This window comes from Lipotes vexillifer, unplaced genomic scaffold, assembly GCF_000442215.2.
Source record: "Lipotes vexillifer unplaced genomic scaffold, Lipotes_vexillifer_v1.1 scaffold629, whole genome shotgun sequence".
Taxonomy (NCBI): Eukaryota; Metazoa; Chordata; class Mammalia; order Artiodactyla; family Lipotidae; genus Lipotes; species Lipotes vexillifer.
In genome coordinates, this window is record NW_006774188.1 from 116,253 (window position 1) to 143,164 (window position 26,912).

Genomic DNA, 26,912 nt, shown 5'->3' on the forward strand with positions numbered 1-26,912 from the left:
GGCTGAGGAACAGCAAACACTTCTTGGGGCAGGAATGTTTGTTGGCACGTTTAAGTACCAGGAAGCATAAGGTTTGCTAATTTGAAAGGTATAATGAACCAGAAAACAACACATCTTTTAAGGCATTTACTTCCATATGAAGCCACCTATTCAAAGTATAGCATAAAAGCTTAAAAGTTTATGATTTTCCATTTAAGTGAGGTAATTAGGCTAGGAAAATTCTGAGATTTCCTAAAGGAAGTATTTTTCAAAGCCTTCTAAAACCAATACTGATTTGTCAGAAAAACCAATACCATACTGTGTTACATAAGCACATGTTATATTCTGCATTTACCTCTGAACAGAAAAACAAAGGCAAAGACAGAAGGATATGAGGATACTAAGTACCTATTCTTTCAGAGGGCTCTATTAAAAACAAAAAAGAAGAGCCCCTTTCTCACTCAGGAAAATAAATAATCACCTCAGAAAAAACTGAAATACATTAGCCTACAATTACAATTTAAAAGCAAACAGGGACCTCCCTGGTGGCCCAGCGGATAAGACTCCACGCTCCCAATGCAGGAGGCCCAGGTCAGGGCTAGATCCCACATGCGTGCCTCAACTAAGAGTTCGCATGCCACAACTAAGGAGCCTGCCTGCCACAACTAAGACCTGGCGCAACCAAATAAATAAATAAATATTTTAAATAAATAAAAACAAACAAATATAACTTTTAAAAAGTGAATTTTCATATTTTACACAAGATTAAGTAGACAACAATATGAATAAAATAAACATATATACTTAACTTTTCCATTCAATCAAGTAACTCTATAAAATATTTTTAAATTCTCTTATTCTCCTTGACCAGGGAAAATATGGATTTGAATTTGTCCTTTTAAGCAACTATAATAAAATTTAAAAGATAAGCATCATCCAAGATAAGCTTTACAGCACTCGATTCACCAGGAATTATACCATATAATCCAAAATATGAATTTAAAAGCCATTCAAACATGTAGAACTTTTTGAATGCCACATTTTCCCCCTCGATTCTTGCTTAGGTTTATCAATCTCAAAGGCTATGTGGTAGTTTCCACTAACAGTACATATTCTCTATGTTACAAAGATCCAAGGTTTTAATTTTCCAAACAAATCTAAAAATTATAAAATCATCACTAAATTTTATCTCAGTTTAAGGAATTTTCCTATCTTCTGTTGAGATGATGCATGGCTAAAATTGAAAAGCCTGACAATGCTAAATGTTGGTGAGACTTCAGAGCAAGCTGCACTCTCCCACACACTGCTAACGGGAATATAACTTAGTACTCATAGCTTACCCAGCACAAACCCTTGCAATACACCTCATCTTCAGATTTCCTGATCACAATTCCCACTACTGAAAGTCATGCCAAGAGTAATTTTTCAAGTTTTCCTTACTTACACTTTCATTACTATCACTCCAAACACCCTAAAAAATCAACCTCTGGCTTTTGAAGCAAACCAAATCCTATGGTGTACAAAACAGCACTGAACACAATAACAGTATCTAAACCTTAAATACTTATAAAACTGACAACTTCTGCCATAAAAAAAAAAAGCTGTATAGAAACAGACACAGGCAATTTCATGGAGTTTTAATACTTATTACTTATCTCAGTGTGATAAAAGTAATATAAAAACATACACAAAGACTAAACAATGAGAGAGAAGAAAAGTACTGACTATAGGAACTTTGGAAAACAATATTTAAATCTTCTTAGGCTCAAATTGTGAAAAGGATGAAATAATCTCAAGAGATGAACAAATTTTAGAAGATGGTGGTATTTGCTATAGCAATTAGACTGTGCTACCATTAAAAAGTCATGTTTTAATTTCCTTTTAATTATATTATTTGATGTTATAAGTTAGTGAAAATATAAAAGAAAGGAAAAAAAGAAAGAAAGAGGAAAAAAAGAAAAAGAAAAACTTACTGGGATTGAAAATTCCTCAGCCAAATACTTCAAAGAGGCTGCTTCTCTTGCCAAGAACTTGTTCCTTTCTCTCATGTTGCCCTGAAGTTGTGTATCAAACTCCTTTCTTACCACAGAAGCAACAGAGTCAATAATCACAAGTTTAACTCCTTTTGAAATAATTTCTTCTTCCAAGGATTCAATCCTGTAAAAGCAGAATTTATAAAATAGTGGATAAATTTAAGGTATAATTTTAAAAAATAGGGCATGGAAAGGTTAACTACCTTTAAAACAACAAACTATTCTTCCCTAAGTTGCAATAATTATTGCAGATATTCAATAAACATACATTATTTTCAGCTCTTCTATATATATTGCACTCTTTGGGAAATAGGCCAAAATGTTTTCATTTAGCTTCACTCCTTGGTTTCCTTTTCTTTTTAATCAAACATTTATCTAACCTACCTCAAATGTGAAACGTGTCGATATTTACTTCTCTTCTGACATGTATCAGCTCAAATGTAGATTTTACTGCTTATCCACTTTTTTTTTTAATTAATTAATTTATTTATTTTGGCTCTGTTGGGTCTTCGTTTCTGTGCGAGGGCTTTCTCTAGTTGTGGCAAGCGGGGGCCACTCTTCATCGAGGTGTGTGGGCCTCTCACTGTCGCAGCCTGTCTTGTTGCAGAGCACAGGCTCCAGACACACAGGCTCAGTAGTTGTGGCTCACGGGCCCAGTTGCTCTGCGGCATGTGGGATCTTCCCAGACCAGGGCTCGAACCCATGTCCCCTTCATTGGCAGGCAGATTCTCAACCACTGCACCACCAGGGAAGCTCCCTTGGTTTTCTTATGATACTGCTAAAGCTCCAGTTTAGAGCAAAACTGCTTGCCGTAGCCAGGCTCCAAAATGGTCCCTATTTACTCCCACCTCCTGGTATTCACATCCTTGTGGAGTCCCCTCCCACATTGTACCAGGGTTGTCCTGTGGACCAATAGCATATGACAAAATGACAGTACACCGTTTCTGAGAGTAGGTTGTGAAGGTCTACAGCATCCATCTTGGGCTCTTTCTTACTTGCCCACTCTCTCTCAGAGCACTGACTCTGGCAGAGGCAAGATACCATTGTGGACCAAAAATGTCACCTGCCACATCAGTAAACAAAGGATGTTGAGGCCATCAAGCCATCAGCCACTGCAGCTGCCCTGATTGTGCACCCTGAGGGAATTCAGAATAGAGAAAAGCAAGATACTGGCCCTAGACAGTTAAGGTACATATCAAAGGAATGATTTCAATGAGCCCAGACTCTTGCATCTTCCCATACGTACAAAAGTGCTAAATTCATTAACTCAAGATGTTTGTTTTTTCTTTAATTAACAGTAATTTTTTGATGTTTCAACTACCTTGTTTTTGTTGCAAAAACTCCTATATCCTGGCTTCTCCCTTACCTCTTCGGAGCAGTCCCTCAGAGCTATCTGAGAGGCTGCCTCCTAGGCTTAAGTCCTCAGTATGTCTGCTGAATAAAACATAATTCTCAACTTTTAGGTTGTGTGCTTTTTTTTTTTTTTCAGTCAACAACATGTTGTAAGCAGCCCTATGGAGAGACCCGCATAGTGAGAACTAGAGGCCTCTCCAGGAAGGAAGGGAGGCCTTCCAGCAACTACATGAATGATCCTGGAATTCTCTAAGATTCTCCAGCCTCAGGTGACCCTTGAGATGACTACAACCCTGGTCAACAGCTTAACTGCAAGCTCTTGAGCAACGCTGAGCCTGAAATACTCAGCTAAGCCATTCCCAGATACCTAACCCTCAAAAACTATGTGAGATAACAGATGTTTACTGTTTTAAGCTGCTAAACTTTGGGGTAATTGGTTAATAGAACAGTACATAACATACCACTTAATTAGTTAAATCGAAAACATTTTATTCATTTAAAATATTTTTCATTTTTAAAGAAATACTTCAACCAATAGTAGTAAATAAAGAACACTGAAATAATTACTTCTCATAATCCTAATTTGTAGGGACTATTTTTTACTCAGAAGCTGAAAACATGAAAAAAAATAAATCTTCAAAGTATTACTAAAATACCAAAATCTAAGACAGCATACCTTTGTAGAACTTCATCACAGCTGAGTTCCCGATAAAGATGAACTTTACTGCTTGTCAAAAGTAATTTTTCTTCAGTGTTAAAGTATCTGGGAAAACGAGATTCTGCTATCTCAACCAGTCTGTGGAGGAAAAAATAGCACAGGCAAAAACAGTCAATATTTTTTTGCCATTTGCAGCAACATGAATGGAGGGCATTATGCTAAGTGAAATGAGTCAGACAGAGAAATATGAATACTGTAAGATATCACCTATATGTGGAATCTAAAAAAATACAACTAGTGAATATAACAAAAAAGAGGCAGACTCATAGATACAGAGAACAAACTAGTGGTTACCAGTGGGGAGGGGCGGGGAGGGGCAATACAGGGTTCGGGGTGTGGGAGGTTCAAACTACTGGGTTTAAGATAGGCTCGAGGGTATATTGTACAACATGGGGAATGTAGCCAATATTTTGTAATAACTAAATGGAAAGTAACCTTTAAAAATGGTACCAAAAAAATTAAAATAAATAAATAAATAAAAATAGTCAATATTTAAGGCCACATAAATTTTACTTAGGAAACTCATAAGCCATAAGTAACACTGGAAAAAAAGCCTTATCAATAGAGCGGGTATTAAAAAAAAAAAAGAGCAGGTATAAGCAAAATGGCTTCATATACAATTATGGAATGTAAGCCCTTGTTTGTAAGCACTAAAAGAGATTACCAGTCAGAGCACAAACCTAGCAAGGGCTTTTAATCTCATCTAATGTTGAGCAAGCAATATCTCTGAGGTTTAACATAAAAATATGTTTTTTTATAAATGAAAATTTGACTAGCACCATATGTTTAGTAAATAAGAAAAACTCTTTCATTTTCAGAAATGAAATATATTTGAATATAGAATATTATCATTCTAATAATCAGATATCAGTAAATCTCCATGTCTCAGACCAGAAAAATATGTTTTCTCAATTAAAACTTAAATACATACAAAATAAGTGCTATCCAATAGTTCTTTGGTAAACAGGAAACTATTTTCTAAACAAATGGATGTGTCCAATATTTCCTTAGTAAACAAAAAATTATTTTCTAAACACTGAATTCCGACCTCAAAGCTAGATCTAATGCATGGGGTAGGCCATCTAATGCATGCGGTAGGCCGAGCATTAGAGAGTGACAAGTTGAAACAGATGCAACTATAATCGTTATTAGAAATTTCAAATATTTCAGGCTAAAAATACAAAATGTAAATCTTTGAGTGTAATTGTCTCCTATTTAAAATGATACCTTATTAGCCCCATACTTAACCATCCAAGGGTGGCTGGGAGGAAGGACTATATATACTAAAACCATCCTATATTTTATGTTCCATTTAACAACACAAAAGTATAAAAGAATAGTGTTTTCATTTCTAAATAGTTAATGAGCTCCAAGAAGAAGCTGAGAATGTTAAAGAGATAAAATAAGTTCCTCACATATGCCATACTCAGAAATGAAAGAGAAACAGGAAAGAAAAAAAAAAAAACTAGTTAATAACATTCCTTAAAAAGTATATTTTGGGGGCTTCCCTGGTGGCGCAGTGTTTGAGAGTCCGCCTGCCGATGCAGGGTACACGGGTTCGTGCCCCGGTCTGGGAAGATCCCACATGCCGCCGAGTGGCTGGGCCAGTGAGCCATGGCCGCTGAGCCTGTGCATCTGGAGCCTGTGCCCCGCAACGGGAGAGGCCACAAGTGTGAGAGGCCCGCATACCGCAAAAAAACAAACAAACAAACAAAAAAGTATATTTTGAACAATGTGAAAAGAAAAGGCATCATTGGTTTGAACAAGAAGAGGAAAAATTACTTTAGGAGTAAGGAATAGTACCGAAAGTTGTGTAAAAAGTTGAGTACAGAATGGATCAAATGATCATTCAGGAAAAGTACTTGAGAGAGGGAGGCACAGGGACTAGAAAAAAAGGAGGAAATGAGGTAAGTGATGAAAGCAAGAAGAAATGAGATGACACTGGCAAAGCAGAACGGGCAAATTTTGAGAGTCTGGGGAAAATGTGTAAATTTCTTGATTAGGGCAACTATTTGCCGAGTTTAGTGCTAGTCAGAGAAGTCAGATAAAAAGCTCTGACACTTGGAACCTGCTGATTTTTAATAGGATAGGGATGGTGACACCTGCCAGAACATGGAAGTTTTTCAAAATTTGGATACCCAGTCGATTAGGAACAAGACTGAGAGTACCTAAGTCATTGGCAACAACAACTGAACAGCTGACAGACAGTAATAATTTTCTGAATCTAACACTAGGCTGGATTTCAACCAGCAGCTTGATAGTCAAAGGCTCTGGAAACTATTTCTGCTCTCTCATTCCATTAAAGGCACCTCAGAAGGAGGGTGGTCAATGTGTGGACCTGAACTAACCTTATCCACAGTTATCATGCTGAATACCTATATCAAATGGATATTTACACACGAATATGCTGTCATTTTCTATGTTTCTCCAAATGTTTTTTATTTTAGAAAAAGTATCTAAAAATATATAAATCAAAAACCAAATACAAATGTAGTATTCTATATGCCTCACATTAATCGTAGAATTTCTTATGACAATCTTCACCACGAAGATCTTTTTTGGTTACAACAAGCAAAAGAAAAGATCTTATGTTTTCCTCCCAGACATTAATTACATAAAATTTGAAAGCAGTGCCATCTAGTGGACATCTTTTTTATTAAAAGTACTCTTTTCAAAAGATGCATTTAAGATTCATTCATTCAATATCTGAGGACCTAATATGCGAGGCACCATTCTAGGAGCTAAGGATACAGCTATGAACAACAACAAGAAAACAAAACAAAAAAATCCTTCCCTCATGGAACTTACATGCTACTGAGAAAGACAAACAAATAAATATATATTAACATGTCGGATAATATGTGCTTTAAAGAAAAGTGAATCAGGTTAAGGTAACAGATTGTGACAGACAGAAGAGCTATTTCATGGAGGGTAGTCTGGGAAAGCCTCTTTAATACGGTGACATTTGAGCAAAGGTTTAAGGGAGATGAGAAAGTGAACCATGTGGCTATCCAGTGAAACAGCACACAGGAACAGAGAATTACAGCAAGTGCAAAAGTCCAGATGTGGGAAGATGCCTCGGGTGTTGGAGGAATAACAAGGAGGCTTGTAGTAGCTGGAACACAGGAACCAAGAGGTGGAATAAAAGGGAATAAGGTGAGAGAGCTAGCCAGGGGCCAAGATCACATAAGATTTTTATGTTTGTGGGTTTTTGGGGTTTTTTTTTAAGATTTCACTTAGGAAAATGCGAAACCTAGGATCAGGACTGACATGATCCAACTTCTTTTCTTTTCTTAAAGAATCACTCTAGCTACCAAATGTAGAGGAGGCTATGGAGAGGCAAGGGTGACAGCAAGATCAGCTAGTGCCTGTGGTCCAGATAGAGATGATGACTTGACCTAGAGAACAGATCAGGTGATTAGAAGTAACTGCACTCCAGATACAGTTCCATAGAGGATCGAAGGGATTTCTTGACTAATCGGATGAGCAGCTGGAGAAATGGAATTACCATTCACTAAAGTGGAGAAGACTGGATTCAGATCAAGGTTTTTGTTATAAGTTCCTCCTGTTACTTCACAGCTCTTTTATAAAAGAAAAGCTTTACATTAGTGACCACGTGCGAACTTGAAACCAAACACATGCTTAATGTAAAAAAATAAAATAAAAAACTTTTCCAAAACTTTAGTTGAAATCTAGCATCATAAATGTGCTGAAATATAAGTTTATGGTTTCTCAAAGCTTCATGTAATACTTTCCTGTTCATTAATTCAATATGTACTTGCTTCATACTGTGGTATTACAAAGTATAATAACGTGAATCTATTAGTTCCTTACAGATTCCAGAATATTCCAATGTTTTGTTTTAGTGATAATAAGTACTTATGACTAATTTTCATTTTCTATCATAAAAACTCTTCAGGATCTCCCTCACCACTAATTCACCTCGATTCACAAATGACAGGACAGCTGGAACTGAACTAAGAAAAACCTACTCAGACTCATGAAACCATCTCAAAAAACGGTAAAAGGGAATTTATCTCCCCTGTTGTTTGCCCCCTGGGTTAAAGATCTGGATTTGTACCAACTAGCAAGTAGGTAAATGGTCCTAAGACCACACTGGTATTGCCTCCAGAATCAGCCAAAGTCATGCTGGGCACTACCACTACATGCCTCTCCCTGATACACTGGTTCAGAAAGAGTGATACTCTAGGTAGTTTGGTAGGAATTAAAGGGTACTTGGCACCCTCAGAAATGACATTAACACCAAGTACAAAACTTCCTTCAGATCTAAGCTTGGCCATTGCTTCCACATGGTACCAACACAACATATACCTCTCCTCTGTATACTTAGTTATAATAGTTATAATTTTATAATTTTGTGATTACTTGATTTTCTTCCTCCCCTGTTGGACTACATCTTTCTTCCTAGTTTTCAAAGCTCTTCTGATTTCATGACATCTCAGGAATGTCTACTTCTGCCTCTTACAATTCCAATTCTATGTCCCACCTCCCCAAGTCTCCACCTTCCAGGGTCCTGGGTCCCATCTCCTGCTTCCCCAGATCCCTCCGTCTTCCTCACTCACATTCCACTTGCAGTTCTAAGACTGCTTTATTTTCCTTTATCCATTTTATTCCTCCCAAAGTTTTATTTCAAAAATTTCTATTACTACTACCACCCATATTACCTTCCTTTTTTATTCTTAACCTCCATTTCCATCTTTTTCTAATTATCCCCAATAGGGATAATATAGTATTCATTCAATTTATGTATACTGGAATTTTCATGGCTGCAAAAATTTCCATAGACAGGTCACTAACCTATTTATCTATATTCTCAAGGTATGTACAGCATATAGCATCTAAGACTATATGAGACCTAAGCATAAGTCCAATAGGTAAAACAAATAAAAACAGACTTTTTCTGAATCAATCAGAAGAAGGAGATCCAGAACTCTGCCTGTTTAGCACTCCCCTCTCCCCAAGGCAGTCCCTAGTACCTGAGGGTTTAGCACCAGAGTATACTATTATCTAATTATTAAGCAGTACAGAAATACAATTGCAGCCTGTGATGAACAAGCATGATTAACGTACTTCTCAAAAATATGTAAAAATGAGCTAGCTAGTGTATTGCTTTAAAAATATATATAACTAAGCATTCCAAAGTGCTTTTAAGTATATCAACTCAAGGTTTTCTTTTTTCTTTTTTTTTCTTTCTTTCTTTCTTTAATTTTAGGCTGCGTGGTCTTCGTTGCTGCGTGCAGGCTTTCTCTAGTTGTGGCAAGCAGGGGCTACTCTTCGTTGTGGTGCACGGGCTTCTCATTGCAGTGGCTTCTCTTGTTGTGGAGCACGGGCTCTAGGTGTGCAGGCTTCAGTAGTTGTGGCACGTGGGCTCAGTAGTTGTGGCTGGTGGGCTCTAGAGTTCAGTCTCAGTAGTTGTGGCACAAGGGCTTAGTTGCTCCGCGGCATGTGGAATCCTCCTGGACCAGGACCCGTGTCTCCTGCATTGGCAGGCGGACTCTTAACCACTGCACCAGCAAGGAAATCCTTTCTTTTTTTTTTTAATACATTTTAAACTTCACTTATTTTTATTTATTCTTCCTCTGTTTTCTTCCTCCTTCTTGATAAAAAGATATCTAGCAACTTATTGACAGAAATTATTTTCCACTTACCCTAAATTCTCTATATGTTAATCCCTTAATCTTCCTTCATGTTAATCCTTCAATTCACTTTCACATTTGTGTTTTTCTTTTTTAACTGATTTTTAAAAATTCATTTATTTTATTTATTTATTTTTGGCTGCGTTGGGTCTTCATTGCAGTGTGCGGGCTTCTCACTGCGGTGGCTTCTCTTGTTGTGGAGCATGGGCTCTCGGAATGTGGGCTTCGGTGGTTGCAGCACGTAGGTTCAGTAGTTGCAGCATGCGGGCTTATTTGCTCCACAGCCCATGGGATCTTCCCAGACCAAGGCTCAAACCCATGTCCTCTGCATTGGCAGGCGTATTCTTAACCACTGTGCCACCAGGGAAGCCCTCATTTGTGCTTTTCGGAGAGCTTGTTTGGAGGACAAAATGGAGACAATTATCCATACAGAGACATACAGAAAGCTAAAGCATATTCCTTTTTGGGTCTTATATTTTCCTGCTTTATCTCTTATCTAAGTCCAAAAACTATCCCAGTTGTGGGAGACACTATTAATTACCTACCAATATCCATTCCCACTTCTTCCTTGCTATGGGAACCCCAATTTTACTCAAGCAGTTATGTTAACCAGCCCCATCACACTTGTTACAAATATGTTTTGCCCTCACTTTTCCATCCTCCCTTGCATGTACGGGTGACCAAGTGAGAAGTCTGCAGAAGGATTCCAGAGCGTGAAAAGAAAATCAGCAGAAGGGAGGAAGCGGCTACTCTGAAGAGCATATTTTCCTGATAAAAGATATAATTGGCTCTTTCTCTTCTCACTGACTCAAGCACAGAATGGATATTATGCCTAAAATGTACCAGCCCTAGGTCTCTATCGTCACTGAGAGACAGAACCAGTGCCAGCAACGACCTACTCAGGTCTTCCTGTTATGGGGAAAAATATAAACCTCTTGTTGTTTAAGCTGCTGTTCTTTGTGTATCCAGTTGCTTGCAGGAGAAAGCTTCCCTAACTGATTGACCAACCTTCCCCAGTAACTCCAAATAGGAATCAAACAATATTGTAACAGCACAAATGAAATGTGACCAAGCATCACAGAGCCAGCTCCATGCTCTGACCTGCCATGACGAACTCCAGAAGTCACTAAAAGAACACCAAGTCTGGCATCTATACAAAAGAGCATAGAGCATAGGGACCTTTGATTCCACCTGATCCTAGCACCAGATCATCACACTTTTCAAGCGTTGTGGAGAATAGACTAGAAAAATAAAAACAATATAAATCTCAACCCTTGTCTTCAAATGACCTTCATAAGAGTTCCCTGTGAATTATGCAACATAATTCCAACAAAAGGGACAAAAATTTTACCACTCCATTTTCCAGCCTGCCTCTAATGCAAGTACTAAGTAATATGTACATAGGCAGGAAAAGATAATGAAGGAAAATAATTAATACAGAGAATGCAAAAAGTAGCCAATTAGACTAAATGCAAAGACAAAGAAAAACAAAAATCTCCACAAATTAATACGGAGAATGTAGACTAGTCACCTGCTACTGGATTTCACCTAATTCACTGATAGGTTTTTAACCTACTCTTAACTGTAATGCTGATAACAATGAAATAATGCAACAGTTTAAGAAGACATTGTAAACTCAGCTTTGAAAGTGGTGCAAAAAAAGCAAGAATCCAATTACAGTGAACTAAACTGCTGTTATCAGAATAACCTTAATCCTTCAATTCTTTAAGCAAATGCCCCAGGACCTTTGTAAGAGCTATTTATACATTAGCTATTTATTACCTAATTGGCTATTTAATACCTTCTTGGCTTATGAGTTGAAAGCTAGTCATTGGCATTTTAAAGAGTACCTTTCACCTGGACAACCTGAGTGAGCCAGTGTCTTTACCAGATTTAGCATCAAATATATTTGTCTGTATCAGCTTTAATATCAAATGTTTCAACGTTCAGATTTCCAGTGGTGTCAAATGTTTATGCTTCTGTTGTTGTTGTTTTTTTACCATTTATTTGTTAAGGATCCAAATAAGTTCATCACATTACAATTGATCACTATGTCTTTTTCCCAGCTTTATTGAGATATAATTGACATATAACATTGTGTAAGTTTAAGGTGTACAATGTGATGTGAGCAATACATTTTTTTTGTTTTTGCTTTTGCTTTTTCTTTTTGCAGTACGCGGGCCTCTCACTGTTGTGGCCTCTCCCATTCCGGAGCACAAGCTTGGGATGCGCAGGCTCAGCGGCCATGGCTCACGGGCCCAGCCGCTCTGCGGCATGTGGGATCTTCCAGGACCAGGGCACGAGCCCGTGTCCCCTGCATCGACAGGCAGACTCTCAACCACTGCGCCACCAGGGAAGCCCAATACGTTTTTTTAAGCTCTATTTTTTTTTTTTATTGAAGTATAATTGCTTTACAATGTTACGTTAGTTTCTGCTGTACAATGAAGTGAATCAGCTATATGTATACATATATCCCCTCTCTCGGATCTCCCTCCCACCCATCCCACCCATCTAGGTCATCACAGAGCACCAAGCTGAGTTCCCTGTGCTATACAGCAGGTTCCTACTAGCTATCTAGTTTACACATGGTAGTGTATATATGTCTATCCTAATCTCCCAATTCATCCCACCCTCCCCTTCCCCCCTGTGTCCACATGTCTGTTCTCTATGTCTGCAACTCTATTCCTGCCCTGCAAATAGGATCATCTGTACCATTTTTCTAAATTCCACATATATGCGCTAATATACGATATTTGTTTTTCTCTTTCTGACTTACTTCACTCTGTATGACAGACTCTAGGTCCATCCACATCTCTACAAATGACCCAATTTCATTCCTCTTTATGGCTGAGTAATACTGTTGGTGGGAATGTAAATTGATACAGCCACTATAGAGAACAGTATGGAGGTTCCCTAAAAATAGAACTACCATATGACCCAGCACTCCTACTACTGGGCATATATCCTGAGAAAACTATAATTCAAAAAGATACATGCACCCCAATGTTCTTTCCAGCATTATTTACAATAGCCAGGACATGGAAGCAACCTAAATGTCCTCAATACATCTTTTAAGTCTCTTTTAATCCAAAGGTTTATCCTCCAACTCTTTTTTTTTAATCCTACAAATTGTTGTTTGTTGTTTTCCACAGTTTGGATTTTCTGATTACATCCCTCGGGTGTAGTTTCATATGTTGCTCTCTTATGTGTATATGTTGTAAACTGGTCGTTGGATCTGAAAGCTTGATCACTTTCTGGTTTGATTATTCTTCCATCAGCAAGTACCACAATGACTGGTTGCCTTTTTGTGATACTAGCACACTTTTCTGTTTATGAACTGTTTTTATTCACAACACTTCTGACACCAAACGTGTGGGTTTTCTATACTAAGCAATTTTCCAGTTCCCTATGGACACCAACTGGGTGTCCTAGACGTCAATTCAATTCTAACACAAACTACTAGGAGTTAACTCAGACACCGCAGGTTAAAGGCTCAGATTCACAAGGCTGCCCCCACTTCAGTCTTCAATCACAAGTCCCGGGCCTCTGGTACTTCAGACCAACCAGCTATAAATCGGGAGTACCATCCCCCCCAGCACCTCAATGTGTTCACCAACCCAGAAGCTCTCCAAACCCTACCAGTTAGAGGGTTTGGTGGAGATTCCATTACATGGGCATGATTCATTAAATGGGAATGCTGATTGATCCATTCCTAGTCCCTCTTCCCTCCTCAGAGGTTGGGGAGGTAGGGCTGAAAGTTCAACCCTATAATCACATGACCAGTTCCTCAGGCAACCAGCCCCCTTCAGATGCAATCTAGGGGCCCACCAAGAGTCATCTAATTAGCATAAGCTCAGGTATGGTTGGAAAGGGGCTAATTACGAATAACAAATTATGCTCCTCTCAGCTCTATCACTCAGGAAATTCCAAAGGTTTTAGAAGTTCGTTTGTCGGTAACCAGGATGACAACAAAATATGTATTTATTATATCACGATATTCAGTTCCTAGATCACCAGATTATTAGGGTTTATAATTTGGTTATATTGTATCATTCCTTCATCATTTATTATTGGAATACTTCTATAAAAAAGACATATTTGTTACTTAGTAATACAGTTCGTATTGAAAAGAGAATAAATGTTGATTTTCTTTTTTTTTTTTTTAACTCATTTTCAAAATAAGTTGCTTCTCCAGAATTCTCCAATGGTGATCAATTTGTTGCTTTTCATTTTATTAATTTATTTATTTTTGGCTGTGTTGGGTCTTCGATGCTGCGCATGGGCTTTCTCTAGTTGCAGAGAGCGAGGGCTACTCTTCATTGTGGTGCACAGGCTTCTAATTGTGGTGGCTTCTCTTGTTGTGGAGCACAGGCTCTAGGCATGCAGGCATCTGTAGCTGTGGCATGCGGGCTCAGTAGTTGTGGTTCACAGGCTCTAGAGCGCAGGCTCAGTAGGTGTGGTGCACGGGCTTAGTTGCTCCACGGTATGTGGGGTCTTCCCAGATCAGGGCTCGAACCCATGACCCCTGCATTGACAGGTGGATTCTCAACCACTGTGCCACCAGGGAAGTCCTGCTTTTCATTTCTTAATATTACAGACTCATGAATTTAAACATATTCCATGTGTTTCAATCAACTTCTATTATTGTTCTACTGGTGCTCAATTTGTTTCATCTTTGGCCAGTGGGAGCTCTGCAGGTTGACTCCAGAGTCCTTCTGACACTCTCTTAGCTAGTCTTTGATAGCTTTCTTGCCATCAGATAAGATGTTTCAGACTCAACTTAAAAACCTCCTAATACTCTAGTTTCTCTTCAGATTGAATAAATCTTTTGCCTTTTACTAAAACAAACAAACAAACAAAACTTTCTGCTCCATAGCTAGAATCAGCCATTCCCCCATGGAACCCTCGTTCCTTTTAGTAGGAAATGGTATCTGGATTCCACGATCTGAGAGCAATACCTGTCAATTCCTTCATTTATCAAACATTTTCTGAGCAGTTAGTATGTGTCAGTCATAGGATTTGGCTTTCAAGATACAAAGATATAACACAAACTCAAAGAGCTGACAAACCAGTGGCATATACTTAGAAAGAATAGATAATCAAGAGATGTAGAACAAAGCAAATAAGCTCTAGGCAAAATAAGCCATTTGAAATTTATCTGGTCAGGTAATACACTTTGATCTTTGTAGTACTCTTAGAGAGAAATAAGTAAGATTCACTGTGACATAACTAGAGTCAGACCCAAAGAACTATACCTATACTATACCTTGGCTAAGAAAGCAGAATTGAGTCATTCTCTAGATATATAAAGCACTGCTACTTATCAACGTCAATCAGAGCAGGGGAAGAGGAGATCAGACTTATCTTCAGGTATACAGAGTTACACAAATGACTGAATGCCTTTCTCATAGAATGTTAAAATAAAGGTCCTTGCCAAACTAAGGAAATCTTTTCTTTCTAAGCATGCATATACTTATCATCGGTGTGTTTCTTGCATTTAATACCACACTATTTCAAAGATTAAAGTAAAATATTTCTCAAGCAACAAATGTTTTGAAAATTGCGATTTTTCCATTCACTAATATTTTACTTCCAACTAGTAATTACTTACAAAGCAGCTTTTACCTTTTGTGTCTTATTAACATCCCCTCTTCTCCATTTTCTACTTACATACCTCTCTGTTTCTTAAACTTGTTTCTTCCTGACTTTCTGCAAAACACAGCTTATTCAGGAACCCCACTCAAACCAATAAGAAAGGGATAAAAAAGGCAAAAAGAAATTGCTACCTGTGTTAATTTTAAAAGGAAAATTCCTTTAAAACAGTATCTAACACTCTGTATTCTCAAAAATAAAAATGTTAACTTGTTTGTAAATGTTACATGCTGTATATAAGTTACAAAAATAAAGCATTATAATGAAAAATAATAAAATCTCCCACCTTTCAGCACTAAATGCTGACTCCGTGTCAATGTACACAACAGCTCCTTCTAATCCTCCCATGTTGGTAGGTAATGTAGCCAAAATGCTCATCATTATACAAAACTGAGTTTTTCCACAACCTGGTGGACCTGTAATCTAAAATTTAAAAAAAAAAAAGTGTTATTTGTATAAACATTACAATCTAATCAAAGCAAAATCCTTTTAAGAACTTGCTACATATACAGTCCAACTAACCTGGGTCCCCAGAGAGAACATTCTAATATGCCCCTTGTATGTAATAAATTAACTTCTCCCCTATGCATCTGAATTGGTACTAGTTATGCACCATCCCTGGGAGAAATGAGAAAATAGTCACCCAGACCATCCTCTGTGTTCTGTAGTTCAGATGAAAAACTGGTTGAGAAAGCCTTGAGGATTCATTTATAAATTCACAACTTGGAGTTCTATACCTTTTCCTCATTAAGACATTTATAGAAAGATCTTGAAAATATTTAAGAGGCTTTAATAACTGGTTTAGCATTTGTTATAAATTGGCCTTTCAAAACAATTTTGTACTAGTACTAGTACATTTGTACTAGTCCCACTAAAAGGTACTTTGATCTTTATTCTTAAAAGTATTTAAGAGTAAAAGGTATTGATATATACAATTTAATTTCAAATGAATCAGAAAAAAAGTGTATGTGTCTGGAGCTTCCCTCGTGGCACAGTGGTTGAGAGTCTGCCTGCCGATGCAGGGGACACGGGTTCGTGCCCTGGTCCGGGAAGATCCCACGTGCCACGGAGCAGCTGGGCCCGTGAGCCATGGCTGCTGAGCCTGGGCGTCTGGAGCCTGTGCTCCGCAACGGGAGAGGCCACAACAGTGAGAGGTCTGCATACCACAAAAAAGAAAAAAAATAAATAAATAAAAGTGTATGTGTCTGTGTGTGTGTGTGTGTGTCTGTGTAGAAGAGAGATAAAGCAAATAAAACAAAATTCAATAATTACTGAATCTAGGTGATTCATACTTTGAAGTGTATATTTTAAAATTTTAGTTGGTGGAAAGCTATTTTGAGATTATAAAATTCAAAAACAAGAGTATATAGATGGAAAAGAATAGGACGTTAATCACACGCATATTTGAGTCCAACAGGAAGTAGTTAACAAAAATTAATTTGAAAATATTAAAAATATCCCCTTTAACACGCTATTTGTCATACCGGCTGTGGCATCCTAATTTTAAGAACCAAAACACTATCCCTTCTGTGAGGATAACACTAATGAACAATTTTTCACAACAGGAAGAAGGGAAAAGAAGAGGAGGAAGGGAGAGAAGAAAATCTCAGGTAGAGATGAACAGAATTCCAAGCTAAGACGGAGACATACGAGATCTGAGGAAACTGCCTCAGATATACTATGAAGCAGGAAGAAATAAGAAGGGATGACCCAGGAGTCTAAATCATGGAGGCCAATGGTTCTCAAACATGAGTGAACATTAGAATCACCTGGCAAGCTCATTAACCAGCATTTCTGGTTAACAATAGGTCTGAAATAGGGCCTGAAAATTTACATTTCTAATAAGTTGACACTGATGCTGCTCTACATTTGAGAACCACTGTTTTTGGAATTTAGAGTAAGGGTAAACTTCATTTATCAAAGCGTAACATTAAAAAAAACAAAGGCTCACAAGCTAGAAACCATGTGCTGATTTATAATCTCTAAAACAATGATATAGACTTTTAGGATAAATAATTGCTGCTAGCAATAACAGTGTGCCAGATCATGAGCGATCAGTGAAAACTCCAAAGTTCTTTGATTACATACTCCAACGAACAAACCAAAAAAAAAAAAAATTTTAGTATGAACCTCCAATATATGCATATGTATTATATATATACTATTTTACTAATACATTCTATGCAGTATAAAACCACATAAAATAGGGATTAAAAAATAAAGATTACAAGCACTTAAAAATAGTTTCATATCTTGTTTTAATTCTAAAATACAATACAAATCAATAGTTTCATAACATATATTAGTTGTATAGATCTTTTTACTCCCATAAAAACTTATTAGCACTTTTAGTGGAGCAAAGATAATAATGAAAATAAATGAAACTATGTATGCTGTTTTTTAAATATTGATTTAAATATTTTGTAATTCAGTAACTGAAATATTAGTTCCTAAGTTCTGCTTATTTCAGTACTTAATTGCAATGGCTCTACAGTTGAGAAGGTGATAATTGCAAAACTGCAAGGATTGAAATTAAAGAAATACATGATTTGTTGTACTTAGGAAATCATTATTTTTAATACCTTTTTCAATTATCAAAAGTTTTTGTTGAACTCTGGCTAATAAATTTCCATCTTCCCTCATATCAACTAATTATTCTTTTTTTTTTTTAAACAGAGAACAGGAGCATTTATTTATTTATTTAGGGCTGTGTTGGGTCTTCGTTTCTGTGTGAGGGCTTTCTCTAGTTGTGGCAAGCGGCGGCCACTCCATCGCGGTGCACGGGTCTCTCACTATCGCGGCCTCTCTTGTTGCAGAGCACAGGCTCCAGAGGCGCAGGCTCAGTAGTTGTGGCTCACGGGCCTAGTTGCTCCGCAGCATGTGGGATCTTCCCAGACCAGGGCTCGAACCCATGTCCCCTGCATTAGCAGGCAGATTCTCAACCACTGCGCCACCAGGGAAGCCCCTCAACTAATTATTCTTGTAAACTAATCAAAATATATTGACTTTTAACACTTTTAATAACTGGTTTCACAATCAAAGGAAACTATTTGGAAGATTTCTTAACAGTATAGAAAATATTGTTAAAGTTTTTAAAAGTGTGCAGATAGTAAAGTTTTCACAAGATACACATCTTTGATGACAAAAATCACATGATAAAAGAAACATTTCCAAGCAATGATTTGAAAAACACTCTGTATTTTGATCTCTGTCTTTTAAGAAGCAGTTACTTTCGCACTCATTGTAAAAATATCCTTTACTTTGAAGGGATGGAGTAAGAGTGTTCCATTGGTTGCTTGCTTGCTTGATTTTCAATCTGCTAGGTGGCATATTACACAGCCACTTGTTATACAAAAAGTGTCAGCAAATTTGACATATCTTGTCCTTTCATTTTAAAAAAGTTTCACTCAAAAATAAAAGTTTCACCCATATTTAAATCCAACAGTCTTTTACTATCTTTGCTGTGAGATAACCAAAGAAGCTCTTGTGATTCAAATGACTTTCATGGTCACTCTTCGTCTCATTACAGACTATACTACAAAGAGTCAATACTTTACCAGTCAGGTTCTTATAAAAATTGTACCATCCTGAAGCACTCTTCACACATCTGACATCAGCTTCTGTGTTGCTATAGACTGCCTAAGGATGATGTAACCGAAAAATTCAGAGTTTTACAGAGAACATTCGTATACCCACCACCTAGACTCTGCAACTGCCATTTTATTGTTACTATACTATAGTACAGTATACTACTACACTATACTATCCATCAATCCATCCTTCTATCCATTCATCAATCCATCTTAGATGTTTTTAAATGCATTTCAAAGTAAGTCAAAGACATAAATATACTTTCCCCTAACAGTTCAATGTGTATATAACTAACCTGAGTTTAATGTGTATTATTTTTTTTCATTTTAAGGTAAATTTTACACACAGTGAAATGCCCAAATCTTGAGTGTATCATTTGATGAGTTCCAGCAAATGTATATACATATGCAATCTAAACCCCTGTCAAAATCAGAACATTAACATTACTACCAGGAAATTCCCTCATAAACATTGCTTTATATTCAAGAAGTCATTTATTTTTGAGAATATATCTTCCTTGACACATCTTTACTTCTGTGGTCCAAAAATAATTTAGTTCATGTATTTCATTACTGAAACAGAATCTAGCTTATTAATACGATAATCTGGGCCCTGTTAGAAACTTCTGTACTTTTATTATATAGCATCTTTCCACAATGAATAACTTGTTTTAATTCTTGATGCTTATCATCAGCGATGCTTTCCATCTGAAAGTATTTATTCACAAAAGAATCCACTTACGTTGTTGCCATGTTGTTTCCCATGTCTTATTTCATCCACTTTACTGTAACAGGACAGGAAGAACAAGAGTGTCCCTGACAGTATTAACAATGTATTGCATTTGGTCTTTTGCTCTTAAGAAAACCCAAAAGAGGCTTTTAAATATCTATCATTAATTTTAGTGAAATTTTTCTAGATATTGAATATTTATCACATGACTTTAAAAGTCACTGAAAAACCTGTGGAGGTTCGTCTTCCTGTGATGTTTCTTAACTATGATGGCTTCCTACTATCATTTGCCAGTATTTCAAGGAACAAAATAACAGGAAGTTTCACTGTTAACAATAATGGATACAATTCCATATATCAAACTGTTTTCTTTATAATTTCAAATTTTTTGGATGTCTTCACAGATGAGATTAGACTGTCATTGATTTTTACTTCATTAATTGTAGGAGAGTCATCAGCTCTGACTTTTATGTACATGTGGTTCACTTCTGCTCACATTATTAGTATTGCCTTCAATATATAGTTTCTTTGCAGGAATCTTTGTATGCCATTTGTCTGCTTTGTGAGTTATGATTTAGTTAAATCAATAAATCCACCTAACTAGGTACATGCAGAACTATAATTCATCCCAATATGTTGAAAATAAAGATACAATCAAGGTGCCCCTGTCAACCTTCTGTATCCTTTCCTCATGGACTATACCTGACACATGACAGTCGAACATACAGACCAAGTAAGGATGCCAGTGTCAATCCACTTATTAAATATCAATAAAGGTTTATTTCATGTTTTAAACTGAAATACCAATAAAAGTTCTAATATCTTTTTCCCACAACCCAATGGACCATCTTACATACTGTCCTTTGGAGACTGGTAGTTTTGAAGAGCCCAAAACACTTCATGGACCTTTTATCATCATCAAGGACAACATGGATAAAATTAATCACCAGACATCAGAGCAAAGGAAACTTCTATCAATAATAGTTGAAAGGGGATCTTGAAAATGAGAAATGATGACTCTTCAGAGTGCTAACTAACGGAGGAACAAAGGACTTCCTTTCTATACATAGTATCTACATGCCCGGTTTTAGATATGTTCTAAGATTTAATGAGCTTAAACCCATGAAATGCTTTGTGATTTTTAGTGGAAAGGTGAAACAAGCCCTCAATTTAAAAACATTTTTTAAGATGTTATATATGAATATATTCAGTAAAGTATCAAATACCATGATACTGTAAGGTGTTATCTTATTATTCCATCTTCAAAGAAAACATGTAAAAAAAAAATCTGAAGTTAAACAAGTGCAACTGGTATTTTACCTACATCATTATTTTTTTTTAACATCTTTATTGGGGTACAATTGCTTTACAATGGTGTGTTAGTTTCTGCTTTATAACAAAGTGAATCAGTTATACATATACATATGTTCCCATATCTCTTCCCACCTGCGTCTCCCTCCCTCCCACCCTCCCTATCCCACCCCTCCAGGCGGTCACAAAGCACCGAGCTGATCTCCCTGTGCTATGCGGCTGCTTCCCACTAGCTATCTACCTTACATTTGGTAGTGTATATATGTTCATGCCTCTCTCTCACTTTGCATCATTATTTTTATGTACTGATTCAGTACAGTCTTGAGAAAAGTAGAATATCACATGAATAACATAAGATTTCTGGGTTCATTTGGCTTTTGTATGCTTGCTTTACTTTGCATTCGAATTTGGATATTAACATTTTCTTTAAACTATAATAACTAATTTCTAATCCTTTAGCAATCTCAGATCCTTTTCATATATTTTTCCTCTCTTTCTAACCTCAAAAAAATATGCTATATGCAATTTTTATGGGCTGGCTGGAGTTAAATTTCATTATTTTTTCAGGTTTACTTAGTGGGTTAAAATATTTCAACATTAATAATTTTTAGCTTCAGATAGTTTAGCTCTGACTTCTAGCAGCCAAACCACAAAATTTCAAATTGTGTTCAGTTCCCAGGTTCAGCTCCAATGGTGGTTAGAAAGAGAGAACATGCCAAACCAGAATAGTCTAAGTGATTTGCTTCTTGGAAACTCAGAGTGAATACAGCATTTACACACGGAAGACACCAGTAAAATACAATTAGCTTCATACAGTTAGAGCCTGAGTTTCAACAATCCTGCATGAGAAATGTAAAAGAACAGAAAGAAAACAACCGGTAGTGAAGATCACTAGAATATCAACAAGGAAGCAAATATTAGCAATTGCTTTAAAGGCGGAATAGAATTATTACCAAGAAAAGAAAGTCTAATTATATTAAAGTGAAAATGAAGCCTAGTCATTTTAGTCTTAAAAAAGATTCACTGGTAAAGATGAATGTGAAACCTGGACCTACTGGGGCCTAAAATCTTACCTAGTAACTCTTCCGCACATTCAAAATAGGGGCATGAGGATGGGGCAATCCACCAAGCCAATACTTTGCAGAGAAAATTTAAGGACTGCCTGGTTCTGATCTGAGAAAAGAGCATGTGGAAACGTCACAGCATTTTTTTTTTTTTTTTTTTTTTTGCGGTGCGGGCCTCTCACTGTTGTGGCCTCTCCCGTTGCAGAGCACAGGCTCCAGACGCGCAGGTTCAGCGGCCATGGCTCACGGGTCCAGCAGCTCCGCGGCATGTGGGATCTTCCCGGACAGGGGCACGAACCCGTGTCCCCTGCATCGGCAGGCAGACTCTCAACCACTGCGCCACCAGGGAAGCCCATAGCATCTTTTTAATGACCCCCTTCCCCCAGCATCTAACTACCCGTCTCCATGTGCTCTACTATTATGTATAAATACGATTAGGTCTTCAGACCTACAGAATTCTTTTTAAGAGTCACTCTCTGAATCCTTAAAACAAACAAACAAAGAAACAAAAAGCAAACAATATCAGAAAGGTTGGGTAGCTCTTTGCCTTGTGAAAGAAATCTTGATTTTAAATTACTTTATATCAACAGTGGAAGATTTCATATCTTAAATTCTCTCCACCACTCCCTCTTACTCAATACTGACAACTGCTGTTTTTAAAGTAAATGGGAAGGGAAGGAGAAAAAGAAGGGAGGGGAACAGAACAGAAAAAAAGCAAGAGGACATGGAAATGACAAGTACCACAAGCTACACAGTAAAAAAAAAAAAAAAAAAATCAAACTGTCAAGAGATATAATAATTTATTTAACAATCATATAATATGTGCCATATAAAAGACTTTATGAAACCTTTATGGAGAAAGATGTTCATTTCTTAATCAGGAAATGAATGAAGAATTAGGAACAATGATTCAATCAACCACGTATGCTAAACTCCTGTACTAGGACAAAGGCCTGGTTGTCCTGCCTTTCAAAACACTGGGCAGGATAAACAAATCCCATCAGCAGATCAAGGAACGCTGATTAGAAATCTCTCCCTAGTTTTCCTACTGCTGTTGCTGCACGTGGAGCAGACCAGAATCTGACTGCAGCTTGAAGGAGATGAGACCCACCCTGGCCAACCTGCAGACCCATGAGCAAGAAAAATTACTGTTTGCTGATGTTGTAAGCAGACTTGAGCAGCCAAAATTGACTGATAAAGTATTTATGTTTTATACTTCACTGTTGATACATTTCTATATATGCCAAGGCCCTTGTGGTCACTTGAATTTACAAGCCCTGACTTATTGTCTCCTGTGATCTTTAGACCACAGCCCACCCTGCCAACTAAAAAGAAGCAGAACTGAAATATTTACCTGTTCTGAGGAAAAGTTAGGAAGCCGAAACAGGACTTTGGCGTCCTGCCTCTACCTTTTTGGGACAGTAGGATGGTCACTTCCAAAGCAAACTGCCCTACTCAAGGAGGACACCTGGTCTCCTTAAATCATGAACAAAGCATAGAAATGACTCAGGAAACACAAATAATGTAGACACATGCTACATTGTTTCTCATTATTTACAGCAAGGATCTGGGTATAATCATTACTCTTAAATGTTATAAAGATTTGTCAGTGCTTCACAGGTTTACCATTCCAGAGGTACTCTCCAAAAAAGACATGCAGATGCTACATCTCTTTTTGCTGACATGAGTTTGGACCAGTACTCTAGTCCTGTAATCTCTGGATTACAGTATGAAAATACCTTTTTTAATGATCCCTTTAAATACAACCTTTAATTTTACCTAATCACATCAGCATCTTTGTCATGCACTCTCAGCAGGGATGATAGTGACCCCAAAGGCAAAACTTGGTTTTAATTGGGGAGGAGGGATTTTACTCTTTTCCCATATAAAGCACAGAACTACATACAGTACATAAACAGATATACAGTATATTTACGGTATTAAAATCTCATGGGGGGCGGGGGTTTATTAGGGGAAAAAATGTCTAAAAAGCTCCTTAGGGGGTGATAATGAAAAAAAAATTGAGAAACACTGATCTGATCTGTATTACTTCATGTGAGAAGGCTACCATTACATGGTCTGATCTCCACATAATGCAAACATTTAAAGTTTAAACTTCAAACATATCTTTACTACCAATACTGTTATAATAGATGCAGAATTATCTGCTTATATATTCCATAAGTGAGGAATTTGATGTTCTCTGGGAATGAGACAAAGTCCTGTAGCTTACTTCCATTAGTGATTCAGCATAGTTGGTTTCTCTTTGATTTCTCCTCTGCTGCTTTGCCTTTGGCATGAGTAGCACTTCTCTAATTCCACTTTTAATCTTGGTGCTATAACTGAACATACACAGATTCAGTGCAGTTCACATAAATCAAAACTGATGATAAATAAATTAGGGTGTTTTGAAGTCAGAGTCAGGAAAGAGCAGCTATAAAAGTGACAGCAGAATGTTTCCAGATTTATTCTTCCTCCCTCAAGTCATCTCCAGGCCTACTCTAAGTTTACTCAGCTAGATGCCTTACCTCTTACCTTCAACAGATCTAACTTCTATCTGATATCCAGGACTCCAGGTTTGAACTTTTCACCAGAAACAAAGATCGTGCAATGCAATTTAGTTAGACATCTCCACTGAGACCTGTATGAGTTACTGCTATGTAACAAATGACCACAAACCTAGCAGCTTTGAAACAACACCCGTTTATTATCTCACAGTTCTGTAGGTCAGTGAGCCACTTTGGAGGCATCTCCTCCAGCTCTAGTCAAGTTTTCAGATAATGGCAGCCTCCGCCAATATCTTAACTGTAATCTCATGAGAGACCAGAACCAAATACAGCCAGCTAAGCTGCTTCTGAATTCCTGACTCACAGAAACTGTGTGAGATAATAAGCATTTATTGATGTTTCTCACCACAAAGTTTTGGAATGATTTGTTAAACAGCAGTATGTAACCACAATTATATAAATAAATATGTAGATATAGATATATAGAATCAGAGATATTCAACTTTAAAACTTGTAAGAAAAAAACTCCTAAAATAAAAGAATCACTGATGTTTATTAATAAAAAATCAGTTAAGTAGAAAAATCATATTCCTTAAATGTACTATATTGATAATTTGAAAAAACAAATGGCATACAAGTGAAAATAAATACTGTACCATGAAAGAGCAATAACATTAAAAGTTCCTAGTTTGGCTTATTCAAAGACCAAAGAGGAAGAGTGTAGGAGAGACAGCAAGAACCAAAACATTATAGCAAACAAGTACTAAAGAACTGCTAAAAAATAAATAAATGAAAACAAGTTCATTCATTCAATTAATACTTATTATGTACCTTCTACCTGTGCTAATACTGTGGATGTAATAATAAGAAGAATAAGACAATCCCTGCCCACTTGGAATTTATTCTCCAATGAGAAAGACATACATTAACTAATCACACAAACAGTAAACCTGTAATGGTGACAAGTGCTACATAGAAGAACCATTGTACATTGTTCAGTTCTCCAGGAATACACAATTCTAAATATGTTAATTTAAACATAATAAAATAGGCTCAAAATATACAAAATAATAAAACTACAAGTAAATTTGTTAACAATATAATGGAGTATTTTAATAACCCTCTCTGAATTAGTATCAGGTCAGGTTGAGAAAAACAAAATCAGCAAAGATAAAGAGTTGAACAACCCAAATTACAAGCTTAATTTAATGGCCGTAGGCAGAACATATAATCATTAGAGAATAATCATTCTTCTCATGCACACACGGGACACTTACAAAAGTTGATCACATATTAATCCTTAAAACAAGTTTCAGGGACTACCCTGGTGGCACAGTGGTTAAGACTCCATGCTCCCAATGCAGGGGGCCTAGGTTTGATCCCTGGTCAGGGAACTAGATCCCACATGCATGCCACAACTAAGAGTTCATATGCCGCAACTAAGGAACCGGCGAGCTGCAACTAAGGAGCCCTTGAGCCACAACTAAGGAGCTTGTCTGCCGCAACTAAGGAGCCCGCCTGCTGCAACTAAGACCTGGCGCTACCAAATAAAAATAAATAAATAAATAAATATTTAAAAACAACAACAACAAGAAGTCTCAGAAAATTTCTGAGACTCAATATCACACAAAATTCTCTGACCAAAATGCAATTAGGTTAACAATCTAATTAAAATGTGAAAGGTAGGGCTTCCCTGGTGGCGCAGTGATTGAGAGTCCGCCTGCCGATGCAGGGGACGCGGGTTTGTGCCCTGGTCTGGGAAGATCCCACATGCCGCAGAGCAGCTGGGCCTGTGAGCCATGGCCGCTGAACCTGCGTGTCCGGAGCCTGTGCTCCGCAATGGGAGAGGCCACAACAGTGAGAGGCCAGCATACCGCAAAAAAACAAAAAACAAACAAAAAAAAATGGGAAAGGTAAATTTTTAATTAAATAATTTAGATATTCAAACATTCCAAAAAAACATAAGTTAAAGAAGTAATCATAATCGAAATTTTTAAATACTATTAGAACTAAATAAAAATGAAAATACTTTATCACAAAAAAGAATGCAGGAAGAAAAATTCGTAGCCTTACAAGCTCAGAGTAAAAAGAAGAAAAACTGAAAATTAATTAATTAAATGTGTAATTTAAAAAGTTGGGGGGTGGTGATAAGAATCCCAGAAAAAACACAATTAGATAGAGGGAGATAATAAGAAAATAACAAAAGTCATTGAGGTAGAAGACAAAACCATCAAAGAACCAAAACAAAAAGCACAGTTCTTTGAAAAGACTATAAAATACTCAAACCTTTGACCATATCTTTTTAAAAGGAAGGGAAA

The 26,912-nt window shown here is 37.0% G+C and overlaps 1 protein-coding gene across 1 annotated transcript in view; it reads right to left on the reverse strand.

Moving 5' to 3' along the window:
• Positions 1-1,952: 1,952 nt before the first annotated feature.
• Positions 1,953-26,912, reverse strand: part of RAD51B (RAD51 paralog B) — a gene marked incomplete at its 3' end in the record, with an annotated part of 51,235 nt that continues 26,275 nt past the window's right edge. Inside the window, exons 4-6 of the mRNA XM_007449032.1 lie at positions 15,679-15,815; positions 4,042-4,161; positions 1,953-2,136 (exon numbers count right to left, since the gene is read on the reverse strand). Coding sequence (XP_007449094.1) covers positions 1,953-2,136; positions 4,042-4,161; positions 15,679-15,815 — 441 coding nt within the window. The remainder of the gene's footprint in view (positions 2,137-4,041; positions 4,162-15,678; positions 15,816-26,912) is intronic.